Below are 24,478 nucleotides of genomic sequence, written 5' to 3'. Positions count from 1 at the left end.
CGTCATGCTGCCATCCTTACTTGGGTTTACTGTTAACCTGGGAAAGTGTGCAAGTCTGTATCTCGTCTAGTAAACTTATTATACAAGCTAGGTGGTGGAGTGCCCTGCTTCATCACAAAGAAGAAAGCTACATGGCCCTAGTCAGACAACAGTTGGAATATTGTGATATTTGGAACCAGCGTCTAAAGAAATACGTAATGGCATTGGGAGGCAGTCTAGAGAAGATTCACTAGGTTGGTACTAGGTGTGGAGAGGCTGTCCTGGTCAGGAAAGGTTGACTTATTGGAATTATAAAGAATGAGAGGTGACCTTTCTGAAACAAACAAGACTCTGGGGTCTTGACCAGATTGAAGTGGGAACATTGTATCACTTTGTGCAAGAGTCTAGGACCAGAAGGCATAATCTCAGAATAAGTGGTTGTACATTTAAGACAGATAGAGATGGAGGAATTTCTTCTGAGGGTAATGAATCCATGGATTGTTTTACTATTGAGACTGAGATCAACAGGTTTTCAGTCAATAAGGGAGTCAGATGTAATAAGAAAAGTGGAGTTGAGGACTTACAGATCAGCCATGAATGGCGAAACAAACTCAAAAGGCTAAATAGCCGACTTAGAACATAGAACAGTATAGCACAGTGGAGGCCCTCTGCCTTCTATGTTGTGCTGGCCTTTTATTCTACTCTAAGATCAAACTAACCTACGTACTGTACATTTTAATATCATCCATGTGCCTATGCAAAATGTCCCTAAAGTATCTGACTCTGCTACCACAGCTGGCAGTGCATTCCAAGCACCCACCACTCTGTGTAAAGAACCGACCTCTGACATCTCTCTTAAACCTTCCTCCAGTCATCTTTAAAAGGATGACCCCTTGTGATACCCAGAGATTTGTTCCCAGGGTGGAAATGGCTATGTACTTTCTCTATGCCTCATCATCTTGTTCATCTCTATCAAGTCACCCCTCATCCTTCTTCGCTCCAATGAGAAAAGCCCTAGCTTCCTCGACCTTTCTTAAGAAATGCCCCCCAGTCCAGGTAGCATCCTGGTAAATCTCCTCTGCACCCTCTCTAAAGCTTCCTCATCCTTGAGACGACCACAACTGAACAAACTTATCCAAGTGTGGTCTCACCAGGGCTTTTGAGAGCTGCAGCATAACCTCGTGGCTCTTAAACTCAATCACCCTGCTAATGAAAGCCAACATACCATACACTTCCTCAACAACTCTATCAACTTGGGTGGCAACTTCGAGGGATCTATGGACATTGACCCCAAGATCCCTCTGTTACTCCATACTGCCAAGAATCCTGCCATTAATGCTGTAGTCTGCATTCAAATTTGAACCTCCAAAATGAATCACTTCACATTTTACTGGTTTGAACTCTTATCTGCCACTTCTTAGCCCTACTCTGCATCTTGACAATGTCCCGTTGCAACCTACAACAGCTCTCCACACTATCCACAACTCCAATCTTGGTGTCATCAGCAAACTTACTAACCCACCCTTCCACTTCCTTATCCAAGTCATTTGTAAAAATCACAGAGCAGAGCTCTCAGAACAGATCCCTGCGGAATACAACTCGTCACCGAGCTCCAGGCTGAATACTCTCTATCAATTATCACGCTCTGTCTTCTATGGACCAGCCAATTTTGTATCCAGACAGCCAAATTTCCCTGAATCTCATGCCTCCTTACTTTCTGAATGAGCCTTATCAAATGCCTTCTAAAATCCACAGACACCACATCTACTGGTCTACCTTCATCAGTGTGTTTTGTCACATACTCAAAGAATTCAATAAGGCTTGTGATGCATGACCTGCCCCCCCCCCTCAAAGCCATGGCGACTATCTCTAATCAAGCTATGCTTCACTAAATAATCATAAATCCTGTTTCTCAGGATCCTCTCCAATAATTTGCCCACCACAGATGTAAGACTGACTGACTGATGGACTGACTGGCGGACGGACGGACGGGCTGACAGACTGACCTGTAATTCCCAGGGTTCTCCCTATTTCCTTTCTTGAACAAGGGAATAATATTTGCTATCTGACACTACTCCAGTGGACAGTGATGATGCAAAGATCATCAAAGGCGCAACAATCTTCTCTCACTTCCTGCAGTAACCTTAGGTATATCCTGTCTGGCACAGGGGACTTATCTATCCTCATGTTTTTCAAAATTTTCAGCACCTCCTTAACATCAACCTGTTCAAGCATATCAACCTGTTTCATTCAGTCATCACAAACGACAAGATCCCTCTCACTAGTGAATATTGAAGCAAAGTATTCATTAAACACCCAGCCCCAAAACCACCTCCAAATCTCAGGTGCAAGTTCTCCCCACTATCCCTGATTGGCACTACCCTCACTCTGGCTGGCCTCTTGTTCCTCTCATAAGTGTAGAATGCCTTGGGGTTTTCCTTAATCCTACCCGCCAAGGCTTTTTCATGCCCCATTCTAGCTCGAAGCCCATTCTTCAGTTCCTTCCTGGCTACCTTGTACTCTGTACAGCCTTGTCCAAACCTTGTTTCCTCAACCTGAAGTGTCCTCCTTCCTCTTGACGAGATGTTCCACATCACTTGTCATCCAAGGTTCCTTTACCCTACCATCCCTTCCTTGCCTGAGTGGGACAAACCTATCTGGCAAGTGCTCCCTAAACAATCTCAATTGTCGTGCTTTTCCCTGAGAATATGTATTCCCAATTTATGCTCCACAGTTCCTGCCTAATAGCATTGTAATTCCACCCTGGCCTCAATTAAATAGTTCCCCATACAGTCTGCTCCTATCCCTCACCATGACTATTGTGATCACAACTCCTTGACCTTTACGATCACCAAAATGCTGTCCCACCAAAAATTCTGACACCTGACCTGGTTCGTTGTCAAGCACCAAATCCAATATGGGCCTTCCCTCTAGTCGGCCTATCTACATATTGAGTCAGGAATCCTTCCTGGACACACCTGACAAAGTCTGCTTCATCCTAACTATTTGCACTAAGGAGGTTCCAGTCAATATTAGAGAAGTTTAAGTCACCTGTGATGACGACAACCCTGTTACTTCTGCACCTTTCCGACATCTGCCTCCTAATCTGCTCCTCAGTGTCTCTGTTGTGACTGGGGGGGGGGGGGGGGGGGGTCTATAGAAAACTCCCAGTAAAGTGACTACTCCTTTCCTGTTTCTGACTTCCACTCATAATGCCTTAGTGGACGAGCCCTCCTTGATGACCTCCCTTTCTGCAGCTGTGATACTGTTCTGATTAGCAATTCTACTCTCCCCGCCTCTTTTTTTTACCTCCCCCCCCCCCCCCCCCCCCCCCCCATTCCTTTTGAAACACTTAAACCCCAGAACATCCAACAATTCCTGCCCCTGCGATGTCCAAGTCTCCATAATGACCGCATCATCATAGCTCCAAGTACTGATCCACGCTCTAAGTTCATCACCTTTGTTCCTGACAATTCTTGCGTTAAGAGACCCATCAATCCATCACACTGACTGCAACTTTGCTCTATTAACTGTCTAACCTTCCTCACAGACACATCTGCCTGTCACCAGCTACCCAACCTCTGATCTCTACCTCTGGTTCCCATCCCCCAGCCAAACTAGTTTAAACCCTCCTGAAAAGCTCTAGTAAAAATCCCGCCCAGGATATTGGTAACCCTCCAGCTCAGGTGCAACCCATCCTCCTTGTACAGGTCCCACCTTTCCCAGAAGGTATCCCAATGATCCCACATCTGAAGTCCTCCCTGCTACACCAGTTCTGCAGCCACATGTTCAGCTACATTCACTCTATTCCTCGTCTCACTAGCCTGTGGCACCGGTAGCAATCCTGAGATTACTCCACTGCTCATCCTGCCTTTTAGCTTCCAACCTAACTCCCTATATTCATTTTTCAGGTCCTCATCCCTTCGCCTAGCGATGTCATTGGTACCAATGTGTACCACAACTTCTAACTGACCGCTCTCCCCCTGAAGAATCGTGTAGATTTGATCTAAGACATCCCTGACTCTGGCACCCGGGAGCCAACATAGCATTCGGAAGTCTCATTCACTACCACAGAATCTCCTGTGTTCCTCTAACCACTGAATTTACTATCACTATCGCTCTTCTATTCTTTCTCTTCTCTCCCCCCGCCCCCCCCCTCCCCCTTCCCTTCTGGTGCCAAAGACCTAGCTACTGTGCCTTTCCCTGGTAGTCCACAGGGGATCCCTGCGCTGACTGCCTATTCCTATTCCGTCTCCCTCGCCTGACGGACACTCAGCTAACTTTATCCTGGTAACTTAGGTGCGACTACATCCCTATAAACCCCCTCAGCCTCCTGAATGATCCAAAGTTCATCCAGCTCCAGTTCCCTAACGCAGTCTGTGAGGAGCTGGAGTTGGGTGCACTTATATCTGGTGAAGTCAGCAGGGGCACCAGTGGTGACCCTTACCTCCCACATCCTACAAGAGGAGCATTCAACTGCCCTAGCTTCCATCTCCTTTGCTCTAAATTGCCAAAAGATGATTTTAAAAAAAACTTACCTTACTAACCCCCTCCACACTTTTTTGTTGGTTAGAATAGGACGTGTGGGAGACACTACATGTGTAGTGTTTCGGGTTTAGCCCCTGCCCAAATATATTTGTTCACTTTCCCAGCAGTCCCCGAATCCGCATCCACTCCTGTTCAGCCTTCGCTCTGATGATTAGCGCAAGTATTTAATATTCAGATTTACCTTCCCAGCAGGCCCCTTGCCCGTGCTGTCTCAACATCCACTGCTGAAATGGAGACTTTTGCTCCTATCTTCTGGTCTTCAGACCTTCCACTGGCTGATCTGAAACAATAGCTTGTTCTCAAAAAGTGTGGTGCTGGAAAAGCACAGCAGGTCAGGCAACACCAGAGGAGTAGGAGAGAAGACATTTTGGGCAATAAGTGTGTTGCGTAGTATTAAGTATTTGATTCAAAATGACTCTTGGTGCAAGCCTAAGCTTGTAAAAGGGGAAAAAAACCAGCTGATTTGAATATTTAGTCCAAAGTCTTGAGGTATCATGATTTGTATGGACGTAACATGTGGCATTATGGGAGATGGGTATCATTTGAGCATTCTCTTGATTGTAGGAATAGTTTGAGGTTGTTGTTGTAGTAGTATGACTTCTTTTACTTGCATCTGTTATAATATGTTTAATAAATGAATATCCATTTGTCAAATTAAGTCGCAAAATTCTTTCAGATTTGTGAGGAATTTACTTTTAATCCATAGTTCAGCACAAATGCCACTTTCCATTTTTTCCTCTGAACCTTTTCCCTGTCAAGAAGCCAATACCCTGCTGGCTTAAGAAGCATTTTTTTTGTTTCTTAAAAATATCAAGCTGTTCAGACATGGTACGGTGGGATTTGAAGCTGGACCTTAAGACCCAGATGTAATGACACGATCATTGCATCATAAGAATCCTGAAAAATTTTTTTTTGTAATTTTAATAACTTGTTACCAAATCACCTGAATAACTACTTGACAGGTAGTTAATAACAAACATTGTCCAGAGGGACAGAATCAAGGAATCGACTCCATTTTACTTTTAAAAAGATGTGTCAGCATATCTATTCATTGCTGTGAGCACTGATCCTTTCCTGCCTATATAATTATTTTAATCAACATGTTCGGGTACCTCCAGGGTAGGTGGGACTTGAACCTAGACCTCCTGACCCAGAGGTCACTGCATGACAAGAAACCAGCTTATTTTACATGTGAGTAAACCTAGCACCTAATTATAAAATCACCCTATTAATCAAATAACAAGCACTGCCCACCAGGAGCAGTGTGACATCAATAAACGCTCCTGATTCGTACAGCTCCAGCAGCTTGTGGAAATGCTTTTGAGGGAGTGAATCTAGTCCACCTGTTCAGAAAGGTTAGTAGGCATCTCTGGGCAGATGGGACTTGAACCTAGGTCTCCTATCCCAGAGATAGTGACATTATTGCAAGGACCCATGAAAACCAGCTGTTTGTTTATCTCAGACACAGCATTTTTTTCCTCTATGTTCGAAGGTAAAGCAGGAAGCAAGAACTAGGATTTATAAATACCTGTATTTTTAATCAACCTGTTCGGAAATGTTATGGCACGATTTTGGAGCACGTGGGACTTAAAACTGCACCAGAAGCTCACTAACAAGTCACCCGCATCATGCGTTAAAATAAGTTTACAAGGACTGGATGTCAGGCACAGTGCAACAACAGCAAAATAGGGGAAGGTGTGAAGAGTGGGAGGGAACTAAATTAAATGGATTTGAAAGGGCAAATAATACACTCCAGCCCTGAAGTGCAACCTCTCTCTAATGGTATTATGAAAGTTAAAGCATTTCTTGCACTGACTTAATCATGCTTTACCTTTTTTTTTCCCTCAGGGGTTTTCACCTCCAGTGCTAGTTTTCGTTCAGTCTATTGAAAGAGCAAAGGAACTCTTTTATGAGTTGATCTACGAGGGCATTAACGTTGAGGTTATCCATGCAGAAAGAACACAACAGCAGGTATTGTCATTTTCATTTTCTTTGGGGTGGGGGGACCCACGCAAATCTAACTATTAGGTTAACAGTTAAGAGTAGAAAACTGACTAATAGATCATTAATTGCTGAATCAATGAGCTTTGCACAGCCTCTTTTGAAAAAAAATCAGAACTGTTTTACGCTGAAATAGTGCTGATGATTATTCTGAAAAATGCATTATTTAAAGCATTGGTTGGAAATCTAATTATACCTTATTTGTGCAATAGTTTAATACATCAGGTTGTCGGTTTGCTCGCTGAGCTGGTGGGTTTGATCTCAAATGTTTTGTCTGCACTAGGTAATATCAGTGAGTCTCCAATGTAGTGAAGCATCAGTGTTATGTCCCACTTTCTATTTACGTGACTTGATTTGTTACGGTGGATGATATCATTTTCGGTTCTGTTTCTGAGAGGTTGGTAAAGGGGTCCACATCTATATGTTTGTTGATTTGGACTCCGCTTATCAACCTTTCCTCCTGGAATGCCTACAGTGTGGAAACAGGCCATTTGGCCTGACCCATGTCTCTCCTCTCGTCCCCCTCCACCCCCCTGGCCCCAGTAAAGCATTTCACCTAGACCTATTCCTGCATTTCCTATGGCTACACCACCTAGCCTGGACATCCCCTGGACAGGATGGGCAATGCTAAATTGCCAGTCACTGAACTTGCACATCTTTGGACTTCTCAGAAACTGAACTGGAAATGATATCACCCACCACAACATCAAGATGCACAAATAGCAAACAGGACAGAACACCAACACTTCACAGTGATGTAACGTCTAGAAACAAAGCCACCAGCTCAGTGAGCAAACTGACAAACCTGATCCACGACCTGAGCTACAAATCTTCTTCTTAAATCTTAGTTTAATAAACATCAGGTCTAGGTTTGTCATGGCTGGCACAATCTTGATTGTTTTTTAGGACATTTCGGAATGGGCCACTGTACAGCTCTGTCCAACCCGTACCAGCTTCCACCACTTCCTCTGGCAGCTCATTCCATATACATACCACCCTCTGGGTGAAAAAGTTGCCCCATGGGTCTCTTTTATATCTTTTCTCCTCTCTTTATTCTATCTATCCATGCACCTCATGATTTTATAAACCTCTATAAGATCACCCCTCAGCCTCTGAAACTCCAAGGAAAACAGCCCTATTCAATCTCTCCCTGTAGCTCAAATTCTCCAAACCAGACAACAATCTTTTCTGAACCCTTTCAAGTTTCACAACTAATTGAAACTTATAAGATAATGAGAGGGTTAGAAAAGGTGGACGGTGAAAGCCTTTTTCCTCTGAAGACTAACGCAAGGGGACGTAGCTTTAAATTGAGGGGTGTTTGATTTACGACTGATATCGGGTAGCTTCTTTACTCAGTAGTAGGGGCATGGAATGGCCTGTCTGCAACAGTCGTGGACTCGCTGATGTTAAGGGCATTTAAATGGGCATTGGACGTGCATATGGATAATAGAACCGTGTAGGATAGATGAGCATCAGATTAATTTCACAGGTTGGCGCAACATTGAGGGCCGAAGGACCCTGTACTGCAGTGTAATGTTCTTTGTAAAGTTAACCTTAGTTTCTCATTGTGACTTTATGAAGATCAGACCAGCATTGAAGGTACTAATAAAATATATTGTTTCGTGAGAGTTAGAGGTGTGTTTTTATAGGGAGGACTAAACCATAAAAATTAAGAAAATATTTGCTTTTCCCCCAATATTTGTTCTTAAGTACACAGTTGTAAGCCAGATTACTGGGACTCTTCCACAACACAGCCAATCGAATTTGAGCTTGATCCACGTTTCCTCAGTGAAGAACTTGACTTTGACCTTCAGCACTGAGGAAATGTCAAGGTTTCCACTGTACTGCTATTCTCAGACTTGGCTTTGTTCTTACCAATTTCGGAAATGGTGGTGGCAGTGACTTCACACTTCTGGGCAGTCTCCTGTTTCAAAGCAGGGGTCAATGAATTTCAAGTTGAATTTGTCTGTTTGAACCCTTTTAGTTTTTGAACAGGTTCTCCATACGAGCAATGCTTCAGCATAGAAATGGTAGAGAGTACAATAGTCTGTGTATACAAAATATCACTACAAACTTATGTTTTGGTTTTAGTTTCATTCTGTGTGGGATCACTGAAGTGTTTGTTAATCTGTCATGTAAGAGTCCTTCTTTAAGTTTTTCCTGAAAGATGTTTCTCAAAAATCCAACTTATATGTAGCTATATGTGGTACATGCAACTATGACAGAGGCAGAAGCACTGCATTCAGCAAAAGTACCTTCAAGCTGGGGCAGGGAAGAAAATCAAAGTGTCTTTCTATCACCTCTATTGGTGGGAACCTGTGTCTATGTGGATAAGACCAAGATTGTGCAACCCACTGTGATGGAACAAACCCTGACACTTGCTATCAAGGCTCACATACCATGTGGGCGGCACAGTGGTTAGCACTGCTGCCTCACAGCGTCAGAGACCTGGGTTCAATTCCCGCCTCAGGCGACTGACTGTGTGGAGTTTGCACGTTCTCCCCGTATCTGTGTGGGTTTCCTCTGTGACTGTGGGAGGAAACTGGAGCACCCAAAGATGTGCAGGTCAGGTGAATTGGCCATGCTAAATTGCCCGTAGTGTTAGGTAAGGGGTAAATGTAGGGGTATGGGTGGGTTGCGCTTCGGCGGGTGGGTTGCGCTTCGGCAGGTCGGTGCGGACTTGTTGGGCCGAAGCCCAACAATGTAATCTAATCTAAAAAAGACTTATTAATATACTACACTAGCTCCAGTGCCTATACTTGGTGCTTTATATTTTCTAGCTTGAAGTTTTTGTACAATGTCTCCCAAATATTTCTCATATTTTTAGAGCTAGCAATTGTTGAATATCCAACTGCAATTTAGATCAGTGAAGTCAATGGACCTAGAAAATGTAACTTTGCATTAAAATCTGCTTCTCCTTTTGTAAGTGTCTCTAGGCTTTACAGCAATTTCTGTCTGTATTTTCCCCACTCAGAGAGATAATGTAGTATGCAGCTTCAGAGCCGGAAAAATTTGGGTCCTCATTTGTACAGCTCTCCTGGCTCGTGGTATTGATTTTAAAGGAGTGAATCTAGTCATCAATTACGACTTTCCAACTACTGCTGTGGAGTACATTCATAGAATTGGTATGTATATAGTCATATTTCCACATTCAGTGAAAGTCTATTGTTTTTGAAAAGGACCTGCGTTAAAAACACTTGCTGAGTATCTTGAACTTTGCCAAGCTGGATAGTGCCTTTTAGCCATCTGAACAAAAGTTACCAAGTAAGAGTCTTTAAAATTCAAGCTTTTATGCATTGTTTAATTTTAAATCTAGCCATATTAGAAATGTTTTCTGAAGCAGATTCAGCAACTGTCACCATCTTTTGTCCATTTCCCCACCCCCAACACATGCATGCACCTCTTGATTGTGGATTAAGTTGATAAAGAGCAAAGGATATAAAAAAAACTTATTCAAAACAATTGACATTGCAGAATGTTGAGCCAATGTTTTTGTGTTGGATTTATTTTGTCCAGTAATTGTGGCAAATATGGCTATCATCTAACTGTGGGGGTAGGGGGGAGAAATTTGGCTTGTTTTAAAAATTGGCCTCATTGAACCCTCTTTGCCTGAGGAAATAAGGGAGTAATTTAGTCCTAGGTATACAGGGGCCATCAAGGGAAACTCCATGCTGAAGGAATGTTGTCAAAATCTGGTTAGTGCTTCTATCTTCTGCTTAAAATCCCTGATTGTTGGCATAATTGGAATTCCTGTAACTGCAACCAATACTTGGATTATTAACTATTTGTCAAAGCAATACATGCTATTGAAACTATGCTTTGTGCTTTATGAGCAAAACCCATCCTTGACCAATGTCTACTTTAGTTCCATGAAAGCTATGTAGAAGATTAAAACGTAAAACCTAACTTTAAGGAAAATCATAACACTGATAGGAAATATGTGACTTTTGTAAATCTTGTTACTATTAGAATGCATAGTAATCCGCTCCTATTGAGGATTAGTGTTGGGGAGTAGCTGGCAGTGGTAGTCACTAAAGCTGTGCAGATCAAAAGATCCTGGTTTGTATTGTTTCTCACTCCCTCACACTTTGTTTACTGCTGCCCCATCAGTGGTTGGTTTAGATGGCCTCTTTGACCCTGCCTCAGGAGTGAAAAAAATCAGCCAAGCATTTCAATTACTGATTGCTGTCCATTGACCCATGTTGGAATTGCACGTGAACAACATTTAGGCCAAAATGCTTGGTCAGCTCCTGTTGTTTAACATCCAGAAAACTTGTGATGCAAGCAAAAGAGCAACTGAAACGATATCTTCGAAGGGAGAGTATTAACATGTATTTTTATATAACAGCAAATCCTGCATATCTTAAGGTCTGTCATCTTGAAATATGAATACTATATCTCTTTTACAGCAAGAGCATTGCATCAGTTATTATAGATTTTTAATAAGCCAGTACATTCACTCTGCAGGTACAATCTGCAGATCTTTGTAGAGATTCCTTTTAGTGAAGGGACAGAAAGTTAATTGTTTTTAAAAATAAGTTTTATTTATATTGAGGTGAACCTTTAGAAACACACATGTGACATTTTTCACAACAATGCTTATTCACATATTGTATTCAAATATTTAAAACTTCTTTACTCAGTTAATTACACTCCAAACAGTGATATTTAAACCAGCTATTCTGTACCAAATACTTTGCTAACGACGCCATGATGAGTGGCTTTTAGCGTATTAGCTGTGGGAGAGTTGTTAACAAGGACATGGGGAGAACGTCCTTGTTAAATGGGATAATTATTCAAACTTTCTTGGATTAAATCCCTCTCATCAAGAGGCAACAGCATTAAGTGATACTGCACCCGCTAGATAATGAAGTACAACATCAGCTGAAATTAGTACTTCTGGCTTGGAGGTGAGAATGCAACCAACCTTTTAACTGGGGGGAAGGTGAACATCTTCTCTGAGAGACCAGGACAGCAGGTTTATAATTCATGCTGTCTTTATATACTGCTGTGGTTAGCTTTAAAATAGCATTGGCATAGCCTTTGGAAGTACATCTGCTAGGTAGAAATACATATGTCACTGAAAGGTGCAATTTAACTTTTTTTTTACTTGTCCTCTTTCTCTTTCTTTCCTCCTTCTACCTCATTGTAAATATTATGAATAAAATTATTAATGAAATGGTGAATTTAAAGCACCTTGCAAATCTAATTTAGTTGTGAGATTATTGCAGTGACCTGATAATGGGCACAATTAATGTGGAAAAGGAAAGTCAAATGGCCACTGGAGCAAATCCATTCAGAATAAACCTGTTGGTTTCCTTGTCATGGCATTCAACTAGGAAATTATTCAAAGGATTTTGCCTCCACAAACGTCACCTAACATGTGAAAAACTTACTGACTAGTTTGCAAGTCCAAATCCTGTAAGGGTTATCACACTTTTCTAAATAGACCTTTTTTTTCATTTATTTATTTGCTATGTAACCATGGTCCATCCATCCATCCATCTTGCCTGTCAGGTTTGATATTCATTACTCTTACCTCAGCCTTTCAGAAACATGACGTTTGTTTGTTTGTTTGTTTTTGTGTGGTCCTTTTTTGTCGTGTTCAGGACTTGATCATCTCCTATGCAACAGTGACACAGTGATCAAAGCTGTTGTTACTCAAAGACATGGAACATTTTCAAGTTTTAGCATGAAAATCTTATTTTGACTGGAAGTTAGAAATTTATCTGTTCCACGTTTTGTTGTTTGAACTCTGCTGTGATGGTATATTTGAAACACCTTTTGAGAGTTTTGATGAAAAGTAATTTTGGATTCAACATTGACTGTTTCTTTCTCTATAGATACTGCCAGAGCTCAATTTCTCCAGCCTGTTACTTGTTTTTATAGTGAAACGTTTGCTCTTTGATAAGGTCCCATGTGAAAGATTTGTATGTAAAATTAAAGCATATGAGATTTGGAGTTAATGTGCTGACATGACTAAAGAACTGGATGGCAGGCAGGAAACAGCATGACTAAACAGGTCTTTTTCCAAGTGGCAGGGAATGACTAGTGTGGTATTGCTGTGATCAGTGCTTTGATCCCAGTTATTCACACTTTCTACTAATGATTTTAGATGAGAGAACTAAATGTAATACCTCCCAGGTCTGTAGACGATACATGGAGAAAGTGAGGACTGCCGATGCTGGAGATCAGAGTTGAGAGTGTGGTACTGGAAAAGCACAGCAGGTCAGGCAGCACCTGAGGAGCAGGAGAGTTGATGCTTCGGGCATAAGCGCTTCATCAGTAATTTCTGACAAAGGGCTTATGCCTGAAACACGACTCTCTCCTGCTCCTTGGATGCTGTCTGACCTGCTGTGTTTCTGCAGCGCCACAGTTTTCCACACAAAGCTGGCTGATAGGATGCCAGGAGGATGCAGAGATGCTTTCTTGTAATTTGGACAGTTGCGTGGAGAATGCAGTATAATGTCGATAAGTGTGAGGTTATCCACTTTGGATGCAAAAACAGGCAGATTATCTGAATGGTGATAGCTTGACAAAAGGGGCAGGATATGACCAGACCTGGGTGTCCCTCGTCACCAGTTGTTGCAAGCAGCAGGCAATGAAGAAGGCAAGCGGTATGTTGGTCTTCATAGTGAGAATCTTCAAGTACAGAGCAGGGATGTCTTACTGCAATTGTACCGAGCCTTGGTGACATCATTCCTGGAGTATTGTGTGCAGTTTTGACCCTCTTTATCTGAGGAAACGCATTCTAGCTATGGAGGGAATGTAACAAAGGGGTTCCTGGGAAGGCAGAACTGACCTATGAAGAGAGACTGGATTAGGTAGAACTGTATTCACTAGAGTTTGGAAGAATAATGGATATATCATAGAAACCTATAAAGGTCTAACCAGACTAGACAGGGTAAATGCAGAAAGAATTTTCCTGATGACTGTGGAGTCCGGAACTGAGGTGATAGTTTGAGGATACAAGGAAGGCCACTTAAGGAATGAGATGAGAAATTTCTTAAGCCAGAATGTAGTGAACCTGTGGAATTCTCTGCTGCAGAAAGTGGTTGAGGCCAGAAAATTGAATGTTTTCAAGAAAGAGTTAAACACTAGTTCTTTTGGCTAAAGGGATCAAAAGAAATGCGGAGAAACTGGGAAGAGGTGACTGAGTTGGATGATCAGACCTGATCATATTGAATGGTGGTGAAGGCTTGAATGGCTTACTCCTACGTTCTGTTTTTATGCTACTTTTTTTTTCACTTTGCATCATTCCTTAGTTCTCATTTCCTGTATAAATATTCTAATTGTTTATCTTCTGTGTGAAATAATACTTTATGGTGACAAGTGTGCTTGTTATATGTAGGACGGACTGGAAGAGCTGGTCATCGAGGAAAGTCTGTTACATTTTTCACAGAAGATGATAAGCCACTTTTACGGAGGTTAGTTTGAACTTGTGTGCTGTAAGCCAGAGGTTCCCTGTTATTAGAGTAAAGCTAATCATTGGCTACATTTTGATTATTCGTTCACGGGATGTGACCATCGAAGGCAATGCCAGTTTTCATTGTCCATCACTGATTGGCTGAAGGTGACAGCACCTTCAAAGACTCTGACATAGATACTTTCACATTTCTGTAGGGGAGGGAATATTTTGAGATTAAACACTTAGTTTCTTTTACGAGGAGTATTTCTGTGGAAGAGGAAAGCAAATAGTGCTTGATGCTTCTTAAGGCAGAGTTGGAGTATTGTGAGAAGTACAACTGAGCTGTCCCTTACTGTGATTAAAACGTTTATTTTGTATATTGCTGGCTTTTGAAATATTGCTTGTGTTATGTAAATGCCACCTGTTCTAACAATCTACTACATATAATGAAATTAGAGGCTTCTTGCTTTTTCTAGTTTGACATCGAAAAAGTGACAACTATTATTAGAAAGACGCAATGTCAGTTTTGTTCCAGTGAACTGTTTACAAATCGGGCAAGCAATAAAGATCAGGCATTTTGCAATAAGTTTCTGCAAAAGCTTGGTCTCTTATCCCAAAAATGCAGTGTTTTATGGTTTCACAAGATTCTCTTAAAATAATGATCCTATATAAAATGAAAATAGTGAAAGAGTGGCACTAATTTTCTAAATTAATGACAAAAACTTTTTTTTTAAAAAATGCCTTTATACTTGTTAGCTGTTTACATGTGCTGCAGTCAGAAATACTGATTCATTGCTGAACTGAGTGACTCAGTGGATCAACATGACTCCCAGATAGGTAGTCATTCTGTAAGCAAGTTCTATAATTTGACTGTCCTTGGACAGTAGTTTAGTCAAAAGCCTTTTTTCTTTTTAAATTTTAGTAAGAAAATACTGTCCTAACATGCTGTATATGTTAATCCAAGTTTTTTTTTATTTTATCATGACTGTTCTCTAAATTCTTCTGAGGGAGTATAATTGATTTATCAATTTCACTTGCATTTTACAGTGAATAATACAGTAAAATACAGTGAAAAGTTTTAACAGTTGCCACAATTTGCAGCATTTTGAATAAAGTTCAGTGGGTGGCACGGTGGCACAGTGGTTAGCACTGCTGCCTCACAGCGCCGGAGACCCGGGTTCAATTCCTGCCTCAGGCGACTAACTGTGTGGAGTTTGCACATTCTCCCCGTGTCTGCGTGGGTTTCCTCCGGGTGCTCCGGTTTCCTCCCACAGTCCAAAGATGTGCAGGTCCGGTGAATTGGCAATGCTAAATTGCCCGTAGTGTTAGGTAAGGGGTCGATGTAGATGGAGGGGTATGGGTGGGTACGCTTCGGCGGGGCGGTGTGGACTTGTTGGGCCGAAGGGCCTGTTTCCACACTGTAAGTAAACTAATCTAATCTAATATAAAGGATAAAACATAAAACGGAGAGTCTTGAGCCCTGAGCCGGCGCATTAAAGATGCCTGCACTGCTGCCCCTTCCTCCACTGCCTCACCTGCACCAGACCCGCCAGTATAAGAGTCCCCTCTCTTCAGGCACCACTTCTTCACTGCGCCCACCTCAGCCATGCTGATGCCACGTCCTGTGCCTAACTCCCACACTCCCTGCAACCAGGAATCCCTGACTCCACTTGTATGAAAATTTTTAATGAGCCAGTGGTTTTATGTCAGAAAAGTGTCGTGACGCACTGTCTCTAAATTTTGAGGATGCATCAACATTTCACTGTGAAATAAACTGTGCCATGGCTAGAAGACAAAGTGAACTGGAAAACTGATACCCTGCAATGATGATAACAAATGGCCATGGTAGGAATCTGAACTTAATTGTGTTCCACAATTAATATGAATGAGGGTGTCTCACTTGCATAACCTAACAGCTCATATTAGGATCTTGGGAGGTTTATCATTTTCATGAATTTAAACAGATTATTTGTTGCTATTCCAACAATTGTTTTAAGCTACAAAAGTGCTGACTGTCCAGACTTCTGAGCCTTAAAAATAGAACTAAATTGTAGCTGAACTAATTTTTAATCTGAATGAGTCAAGACTGAATCTGGCACCATTCCAGATATCGTGTCACTTGGTTTACTGAGTTTTAATTTATGGAAACATTTGGCAGTCACTGATCAGCCACATCCCGTTCATAAAATTCAGATCAAAAACTATTAGCTTTGTGAAAAACAGAAGTTCCTGACTTTTATAAATTTTTAATTCACCAATTTTTTATGGTGACATAATCGAGGAGTTGAATGGGCTCAGCAGTTCTTCCTATTAATCACCATTTGACGCTTGGGCAAAATAAAATTTGCCAAAAATATCATGGCTATTCATAGTTGATGTGAGAATAACTTAATAAGATTCTGAACACTTCTGAGAACGTTATTTTCTTTTCTCTTCAATTAGTATAGCAAACGTTATCAAACAAGCTGGCTGCCCTGTACCAGACTATATGATGCAAATAAACAAACTGCAAAGGTAAGTGCCATTAATTTAAAACATGTCACACTGGCAGATATTATAAAATGTTGTCTAAGGCTGTTTGAGACAAAGGAATGGTTTGATCTTGGTGAGTGGCCTGGGTTGCAATATCTGGCAAACTTGAGTTCTATTGGTTAGCTTGTAAAGCTCAATCACTGTCTTGTCTCTTCCAAATGAAAATCCCAAAGAACTGTGAATGCAGAAACAAAAAGTAGAAATTACTGGGAAAAACCCAGCAGGTCTGGCTGCATCTGTGGAGAGAAACCAGAGTTAACGGTTCAGGTCCGATGACCCTTCAGAACGAATGATATCTTCCAAACGAAACTGTACTCGCCTAGGAATGCAGAGGGTAGAACTTTTGTCTGTTTAGTGTAAAGTGCTTTAAGATGAATTATTTTAAATGTACACCTTCCCCCTTTATTGGAGTTGGTGAGGCACGTATATATTGCTATGATTCAGCTGTTGTTTATTATCTAAGTAATCTAATCTAATCTCATAATGATTTATTTAAGAATTAGCATTTCACTGGCTATATTGGCAGATTTACATTTTCTTTAAAAAGCTGTCTTTTAATGCAAGCATTAATTTCAAGAAAGGATGTTATCAACACTTCTTTATTTGTATCTTTTGAAAGAAAAGAGTTTGTAGTGAGTTTTATCATCCTGACTTTTCTTTTTCTCCCTCTTTTGGGGAAAAAATGATTCTTCTGCGCCCCCGTAATTGTCAGTTAGTCTGCTCTACACTCAATCACTGCGACTTTGTGTTGGCCATGGAGAATTGTGGTGGGAAGTCTAGGGTTGAATCTTTCTCTTTCTGTTTGGTGTGGCTGAGATTGCAGATGGAAGACTTGTCTAGCACCTCCACACTTTCTATTTCTTCCACCTGTTTCATTTTCAGATATGGTACACCTTAGGCATATTAGATTACTTAGTGTGGAAACAGGCCCTTCGACCCAACTAGTCCACACCGACCTGCCGAAGCACACTCACCCAGACCCATTCCCCTACATTTATCCCTGCACCTAACTCTACAGGCAATTTAGCATGGCCAATTCACCTAACCTGCATGTTTTTGAAATGTGGGAGGAAAGCAGAGCACCCAGAGGAAACCCAGAGGACACTGTGCAAACTCCACATGTTCTCCCAATCAGTCACCTGAGGTGGGAATTGAACCCAGGTCTCTGGCGCTGTGAGGCAGCAGTGCTAACTACTGTGCCACCGTGCTGCCCATTAATGCTTCATCTTTTAAACATAGATGCTTTAAACCCAATTATACACAGGTGTAAGTTGTACAATTGTAGCATTGACCAATGAATTTTATATTTGTCTGTTTTATTGATCTTTTGTTTGTCGTTATGTGTAAAGTATTATCCCAAATGTAAAAGCAAAAAAATCACTGCACGCTTCTGAATTGATATTTGTCATGAGATCTGTGTGCTTTCTTGAGCACAGTGTTGATGATAGATTGGCTTTTTATATCATTTCCTGTAAAGAGTACAGTGGGGTTTTTTTAACCTAGTAATCAGTGGCTAAAGCAGAGATGGTAAATCAAACCACCATAGTGGGTGTGATTTCAAATTTGGTTGATGAAATCTGAAATAAACAATTGGTAGCTGTAATGGTGATTAAAACAAACCACAGGATTGTCATGAAAGTCTACTTAGTTCACAAATGGAGATAGCCACTAATTACCCACAGACACCTAAGGTTGAGCAATAACTGCTGACTGTGTGCCAGTATCACTCCATGCCTTGAATTAATAAATAAAAGATGTAACAATCTTGTTCCGTCAGGGTAGGTGTTATTTTTGTCTAGAGGTTTTATGCTGACCCTTTCAAGTTATGAATATTAACAACTAAGACCACAAGATGTCAGATGAAGTCGGCCATTGAGTCTTTTTCTCTCTCCCCCCCCCCCCCCCCTTCAATGGGATTGTAAACTGATAACTCTCCATTATCCTGCCATTTCCCAATGACCCTTGATTTCCTTACTAAAGTTTAGTTTCAGAGAACATCTCAGGACACCTGCACCAACCTCCAACCCCCATGGCTGCGCATTTCCACTCCTCCTCCCATTCCCACTCCGTCAAGAACATGCAGGTCCTGGGCTGCTGCCTCCACCAAACCCTCACCATCTGATGCCTGGAGGAATAACACCTTGTATTCCGCGTTGGAACCCTGCAACCACACAGAATAAATGTGGATTTTAACAGCTTCCTCGTTCCCACCTCTTTCCACTCCCCCCAAACCCTCAGTCCCAAGCCTCCAACTCAGCACTGCCCTCCGGATCTGTTCATCACTTCCCTCCCCCAGCAACCCTCCTCTGACCTATCACCTTCTCCCTCACCTTCATCCACCTATCGCTTTCTCAGCCACCTTTCTCCAAACCCCACTCCCTCCCATTTATCGCTCCGCCCCAACCCATAAGCCTCATTCCTGATGAAGGGTTTATGTCAGAAACATCGATTCTCCTGCTCCTTGGATGCTGCCTGACCTGTTGTGCTTTTTCAGCACTACACCTCTACACTGATCTCCAGCATCTGCAGTCCTCACTGTCTCCTGACTAAAATTCTGCATATCCCAGTCTTGCATATACTTAATGACCCAGTCTTTACAGCCCTCTGCAGAATTGAATTCCATTGCCCGTTGACCAACAGAGTTCCGTCTCATCTTTGTCCTAACTGGTGACTCTTTTCTTGGAGATAAAGTCCTCTGGTTCTAGACACTCCCACATGGGGAAACAACCTCTTCACAGCTACCAGGTCATGTCCCAAGTGTCCTGAAAATTTCAGTAAGGTTCTTGTAAATTCCAATGAGTACCAATCCAACTTACTCAACTCTTCACAAACTAAAAAATTCGTCCTTATCTGAAATCAACTGTCCTGAACCTTTTCTGGATTTCCCCCAGTGCCAGTATATCTTTCCTTGGGTAAGGGAACCAAGACTATTCACCGCATTGTCAGCATCATCTATCTAGTGCATTGTATAGTTTTAGCAAATTATCCCTATTTATAAACTTTCACAACAATACTAGTTATGAACTTGGATGCTAGCTTTTTGTGACTGATGTACAAGGACTGCCAAATCCTTCTGAGCTGCAGCTTTTTGCAGTTTTTTTCCCTTTTTAAAATAATATTCAGCTCTTTGGCCAAATTGCATAACCTCATTTTTCCACATTTTATATTCTATCTGCTAGATTTTTGCCCATTCATTCAGCCTGTCTATATTCCTCTAAAACGTCTATCATTTTCACCATTTACCTTCCCACCTATTTTTGTCACCTGCAAACTTGATTATGACCTGTTCATTTTCTCATCCAAGCCATTAATATATAATATAAACAATTGTAGAACATTTTTTACATGCCCTCACTATTCCTTATTTATTCAGTCCTACAGTTTAGACTCAGTTATGAGACTAAGCCCACCAGTGTCTTATTTCCCTTGTCTTCTCTTACCTTCACCCAAGTGGATGCTACATTATCTGGTCCAGGATCACTTTTTGCTATAGATGTATTCCACCTTGTACTAACCATGCTATTTCTCCACCTTTTCCTTCCTTCCTGCCCTTTTGCATAGTTACCTGTCCCTAAATATTTAGTTTCCAGGTTTGATCTCCTGCTAACTGAGTCTCTGTAATGGCTTTAAGATCATACCCATTAACCTGTGTTTGAGTCGATTATTTATTTTATTCTGAATATTGCATTCATTAAAGTAAAGAGACTTTAGCCTTGCCATTTTTCTCTTTTTTTTATTCTGACCTTCTTCTATACTCGTACATCATTACATGACCTTCGCCCCCTTCCCAAAAGAAAGTTTGAACCCTAGTCATTAAATTCACCAGGGTGGGGAGACACTAGTCCAAACGTGGTTGAGTGAAGCCTGTCTAACCAGAATAGCTCCTTTCTACCCAGTTCCAGTGCTAATGCTGAAACCCATTCCATGCACACCAATCTTTGAGCTATGCATTAAGTTATTTGATTTTGTTTTACCCGTGAAGTTTGGCTCAGGTTGTGGTCCCGAAGTTATGTTGAAAGTTTTGCTTTTTGATTTGGCTCCTAACTGTTCACATTCTCTCAGCAGGATCTCCTTTCCATTCCTATCCAAATATGGACTAAACATGGATATGTCACTAGATCTCTCCCCTCCTGCTCTAAGATCTCCTCCAGCTATGAGGAGATGACCTTAAGCGTGATACTGTGCAGGCAACACAACCTTCGGATCTTCCACTCAGGGCTGCCAAAAACAGTATAATTAGGAGGATAGATAATGTCTCTTACGACAGCCATATTCTTTTTCTTCCCCACCCTTGAATGGCTCCCTATGCTGTGGTTACTTTGCTCCTCCTCCCTACAGTTTGCACTGTTGTCCACACAGCTTATAAGAACCTTGACTTTTGCAGGGGCCAAACTTCTCAAATGAAGGATCCTCATACTTGCCTTACCTGCAGCTACACTCTCTTATGTCCTTGGTCATAGACCTGATTTGAATTAGGTACATGTATGACGTACAAGTCTGAGGGGTGTGATGGACTCCTGGAACAAAGTGTTCAGGTTACATGCCCTTTCTCAATTGTGGTGCAATGCCTGCGGCTTGGATTCCAGCTCCTCAACACCGATCTGAAGTTCCTGAAGCTACAAACCCTTTAACTAGAGATGTGTTTGCTCTGGATCACCTTGGTATGCTGCAGCAGCAACTCACTAAACTTTTTATCGTAGTTTAATAAAAACGCCAGTTTTAATCTTGCATTTAGTGCTTTTTTTTAAGAAAAATACTATAGCCCTAAATGCAAACGGAAGAACTTTTGCTTTAAAGATTGGAAATATTCACTAATCACCTGCTTTCTCTGCCCTTATGTTTGGTCTTGGTGTAACTCTACAGCTGGTCTCACTGCAGGTCGGCCTCTCAATCTGCACCTTTTATCCTGTCCCATATCTCTTGTGACAGAGAGGTTACTTCTTGCAGTAAACATTGGTTAAGGCACCTCCGAGTCCTTCCGCCTCAGATTCGCACTTTGAAGCAAACTCCCAGCCGTACTGACTTGGCTTTTGCCTCACTCGGGGGAAGTCTCCACGCCCATTTCTGCTCCTTCCTGACCGTGCAGTGCAAAACTCAAATGTTGTGGAATGGCTTCTGTTGAAAAATATAGATAATGGCGTCAAAAATGCCAGCTATTACATTCTCAAATGTTTCACAAAATTTTGTTTCTCCTCAGCATAATCTAGCTAAAATACTAAGACCAAGTCTGTTTAATGAAATATTTAAATGGAAGAAAGGTAGGAACTTGGTGTCTCTAAAACAGAGTCTCTGCAAAAATAGCATTGGAGTACTGATCCCCAGAATGGATTGAACTCCATTCATTCTGATGGTACAATTTTAAAATGCTTTGAATTTGATACTAGATGTGTCATATAGTTAGCCTGTTCTTAGTATGTACATATGTTTTATCAAAATATTTATTTCACTTTCTGTATTGTTTGACACTTGATTGCAATAATGGCTACCATCTCAACCTTTATTGCAGTAAACAAAAGAAAAGGTTGATCAGACATCCAATCAAACGAGCAGATATCAAGACCACACCAAAGTACTTCATTGAAAAGGCTGCCAGGACGAAGTAAGATTTTATTTCGAGTTTTATGTATTTATTTTTGATTTAAATAATGTGAAATTGGACAACAGTATTCAGATGTGTCTTCTTTCATTTAACTTATTGTTTAGCCTATTCGCTTCACATATGGCACCCTTTTAAAGGGAACAATTTGAGTGATGCCTTTCAGCTTTCTGCCTGTAGAGGCACATGCATGACTTACACGTTTGCATTATTTCTGGGATGTTTGAAATTGAAGTAAATTAGTCATTTTGAAGTGAGAATTTGACGTTTGTTCTTATGTGAACCTTGTATTAGATTGTAGGTTTGGAAGACTTTACAACTGTGAACATCAAAATGTGCTTATTTTGAAATGTACTGTACACCATTCCTTGAAAATTCATTTACAGATTCATTAGCATTTTGAGTGCTTATTTAAAAGCTAGAATGTTGCTCAGAGCTATGTTTAATTCACTTCTGAATTGCATCCAGTATGAAGATAAAATTACTATAATATGAAAGATACTTTTTTTGTGTTACAAGTTTCAAAAGGGTGCGGGCTATGTTGGGTGAAAGAATTACATGGTATCGTGATGGTGTCTGAAAATGACCAGTTGTAGTGGAGACAATGGGTGGTATTGATCTAAAAGTTATAAGATACTAACCATTATCAATTTCTAAAACTCTGCTGTAACTTTGAGAATAATGCAGTGGTAATTATTTGAAATCAAATGGGACAATTTAGAATTAAGTAACATGAAAGTGTGCTTGAATGGGGCAGGTTAGATTATCCATTGTCCAGTTGGTCTGCCAGCAATTCGTTCTAGTTGAATGTGTAATGAAGTGCTGCACTGACAGAGTTTCTGAGTCTCATGATTGCTAAGATAGAAGTGTATGGTATTTGTGCGAAGATAGTTATTGGAAGAAAAATTTGAATTTTAATGACTTAAATGGGAATGTAGAAAGAAAATGCTTCTGTATAGGTGGTTTGCACTTTGTCTCATATCTCAGCTGGCCATGATGAAATTTCATCTTTATTCTGTTCTCAGAAAAATGATACAGAAGAGCAAGAAAAAAGAAAAATCCCGTGCAAGTGTGCCAGCTGCCAAGGCTGAACAGGTTACCACTGAAAGCTAATGAAGCGCTGCTGGAAGTGTTCAAGATTGTCTTCTGCAGTTGAGATGCAGAGCATCTGATAGTCACTTGTACATCAGAGACTGATGCTGAATATTACTATTGTTTACACTTGCATTTTTTAAAATGCTTATCTGAATTTTTTTTTAAATTAAGTCTTTAGAAGCAGTGTTTTTGGTGTGATACTTCAGCTGTGATCATTTTTATATTGTATGTTTATGCCTTTTAGAAATATTCTGTACCTATGTACAGTTGAATCTTGTGAGGGTGTGATCTTCACATACATAGAATAGGGTCATTTCTACCTGAAACAGCATGTTGGCATTTGGATACTTCAAATTGTCTTTCAGAAGGACTGTTTTTGTATGGAAGTTATGCTTCAAGCAGATATAGTTACAGTTATGACAGTGGGAATAAATATCACTGACATAATTTAAGGTAAATTAATTTGGGATTTAATTTTCAGTTTTTTTAAAAAATCGTGATTTGTATAACTAAGTCTAGTGTTAATGTAAGCAGAGAAATTTTGTCAAAACTGACCATTATCTTTATCTCATTGTCTGAGATGCAGTATTTTCTAAAATTAAAACCAGTTTCATTTGACATTTTATGGTTTGGTTTGTCCAATGGATTAAGTACTAGTGGGGAATCAGTCTGGTCAGTTGACTGGCTGGCTGGTTGTGATGCAGATTGACACCAATAGTACTGACCAACACTGGTTCAGGTCACCGTGAGGGTCCCAACTTCTCAACCTTCTCCCATGTCTGTGACATGGGGATCCTCAGATTAAATTCACTACCAGTCATCTGTCTCTAATGAGACACCAACCCTGTGATCTTCTGGGACTATAATGACGTTACGTTTTAGCTATGTTTGTAGAAGTCTTGAATTAGTTGAGGAGCATGAGATTGATGGTGAAGACTAAAATTGTTCTTGCTCTTGCTGGCTCTTTATTCATTCATGGGATGAGGACGTTGCTGGCTAGGCCAGCATTTATTGCCCTTCGGGCAATTGAGAGCCAACCACATTGCTCTGGGTCTGGAATCATGTGTAGGCCAGACCAGGTAAGGACTAACAGACATTAGTGAACTAATTGGGTTTTTCCAACAATCAGTAATGGATTCATGGTGATCATTAGACTCTTAATTCCAGATTTTTACTGCATTCAAATTCCACCATCTGTCAGAATCTGATTCAAGCCCAGGTCTCCAGAATATTACCTGGGTCTCTGGATTAACCGTCTAGTGATAATACCACTACGTTTCACCTCCCCATCTAAGGCTACTGAGGTTCCAATTGTCCTT

At 41.0% G+C, this 24,478-nt stretch overlaps 1 protein-coding gene across 1 annotated transcript in view; it reads left to right on the top strand.

Moving 5' to 3' along the window:
* ddx52 (DEAD (Asp-Glu-Ala-Asp) box polypeptide 52) overlaps positions 1–23,782 on the top strand; it is a 37,350-nt gene extending 13,568 nt beyond the window's left edge. The window contains exons 10-15 of the mRNA XM_072589792.1: positions 6,376–6,498; positions 9,503–9,653; positions 13,880–13,955; positions 16,379–16,450; positions 21,975–22,067; positions 23,090–23,782. Coding sequence (XP_072445893.1) covers positions 6,376–6,498; positions 9,503–9,653; positions 13,880–13,955; positions 16,379–16,450; positions 21,975–22,067; positions 23,090–23,177 — 603 coding nt within the window. The 3' untranslated portion in view covers positions 23,178–23,782. The remainder of the gene's footprint in view (positions 1–6,375; positions 6,499–9,502; positions 9,654–13,879; positions 13,956–16,378; positions 16,451–21,974; positions 22,068–23,089) is intronic.
* The last annotated feature ends 696 nt before the right edge of the window (positions 23,783–24,478 follow it).

This window comes from Chiloscyllium punctatum, chromosome 19 (genome assembly GCF_047496795.1).
Source record: "Chiloscyllium punctatum isolate Juve2018m chromosome 19, sChiPun1.3, whole genome shotgun sequence".
In the NCBI taxonomy this organism is placed as follows: domain Eukaryota; kingdom Metazoa; phylum Chordata; class Chondrichthyes; order Orectolobiformes; family Hemiscylliidae; genus Chiloscyllium; species Chiloscyllium punctatum.
The sequence above is the reverse complement of the archived record's forward strand: the minus strand, read 5'-3'. Positions and strand labels throughout refer to the sequence as shown.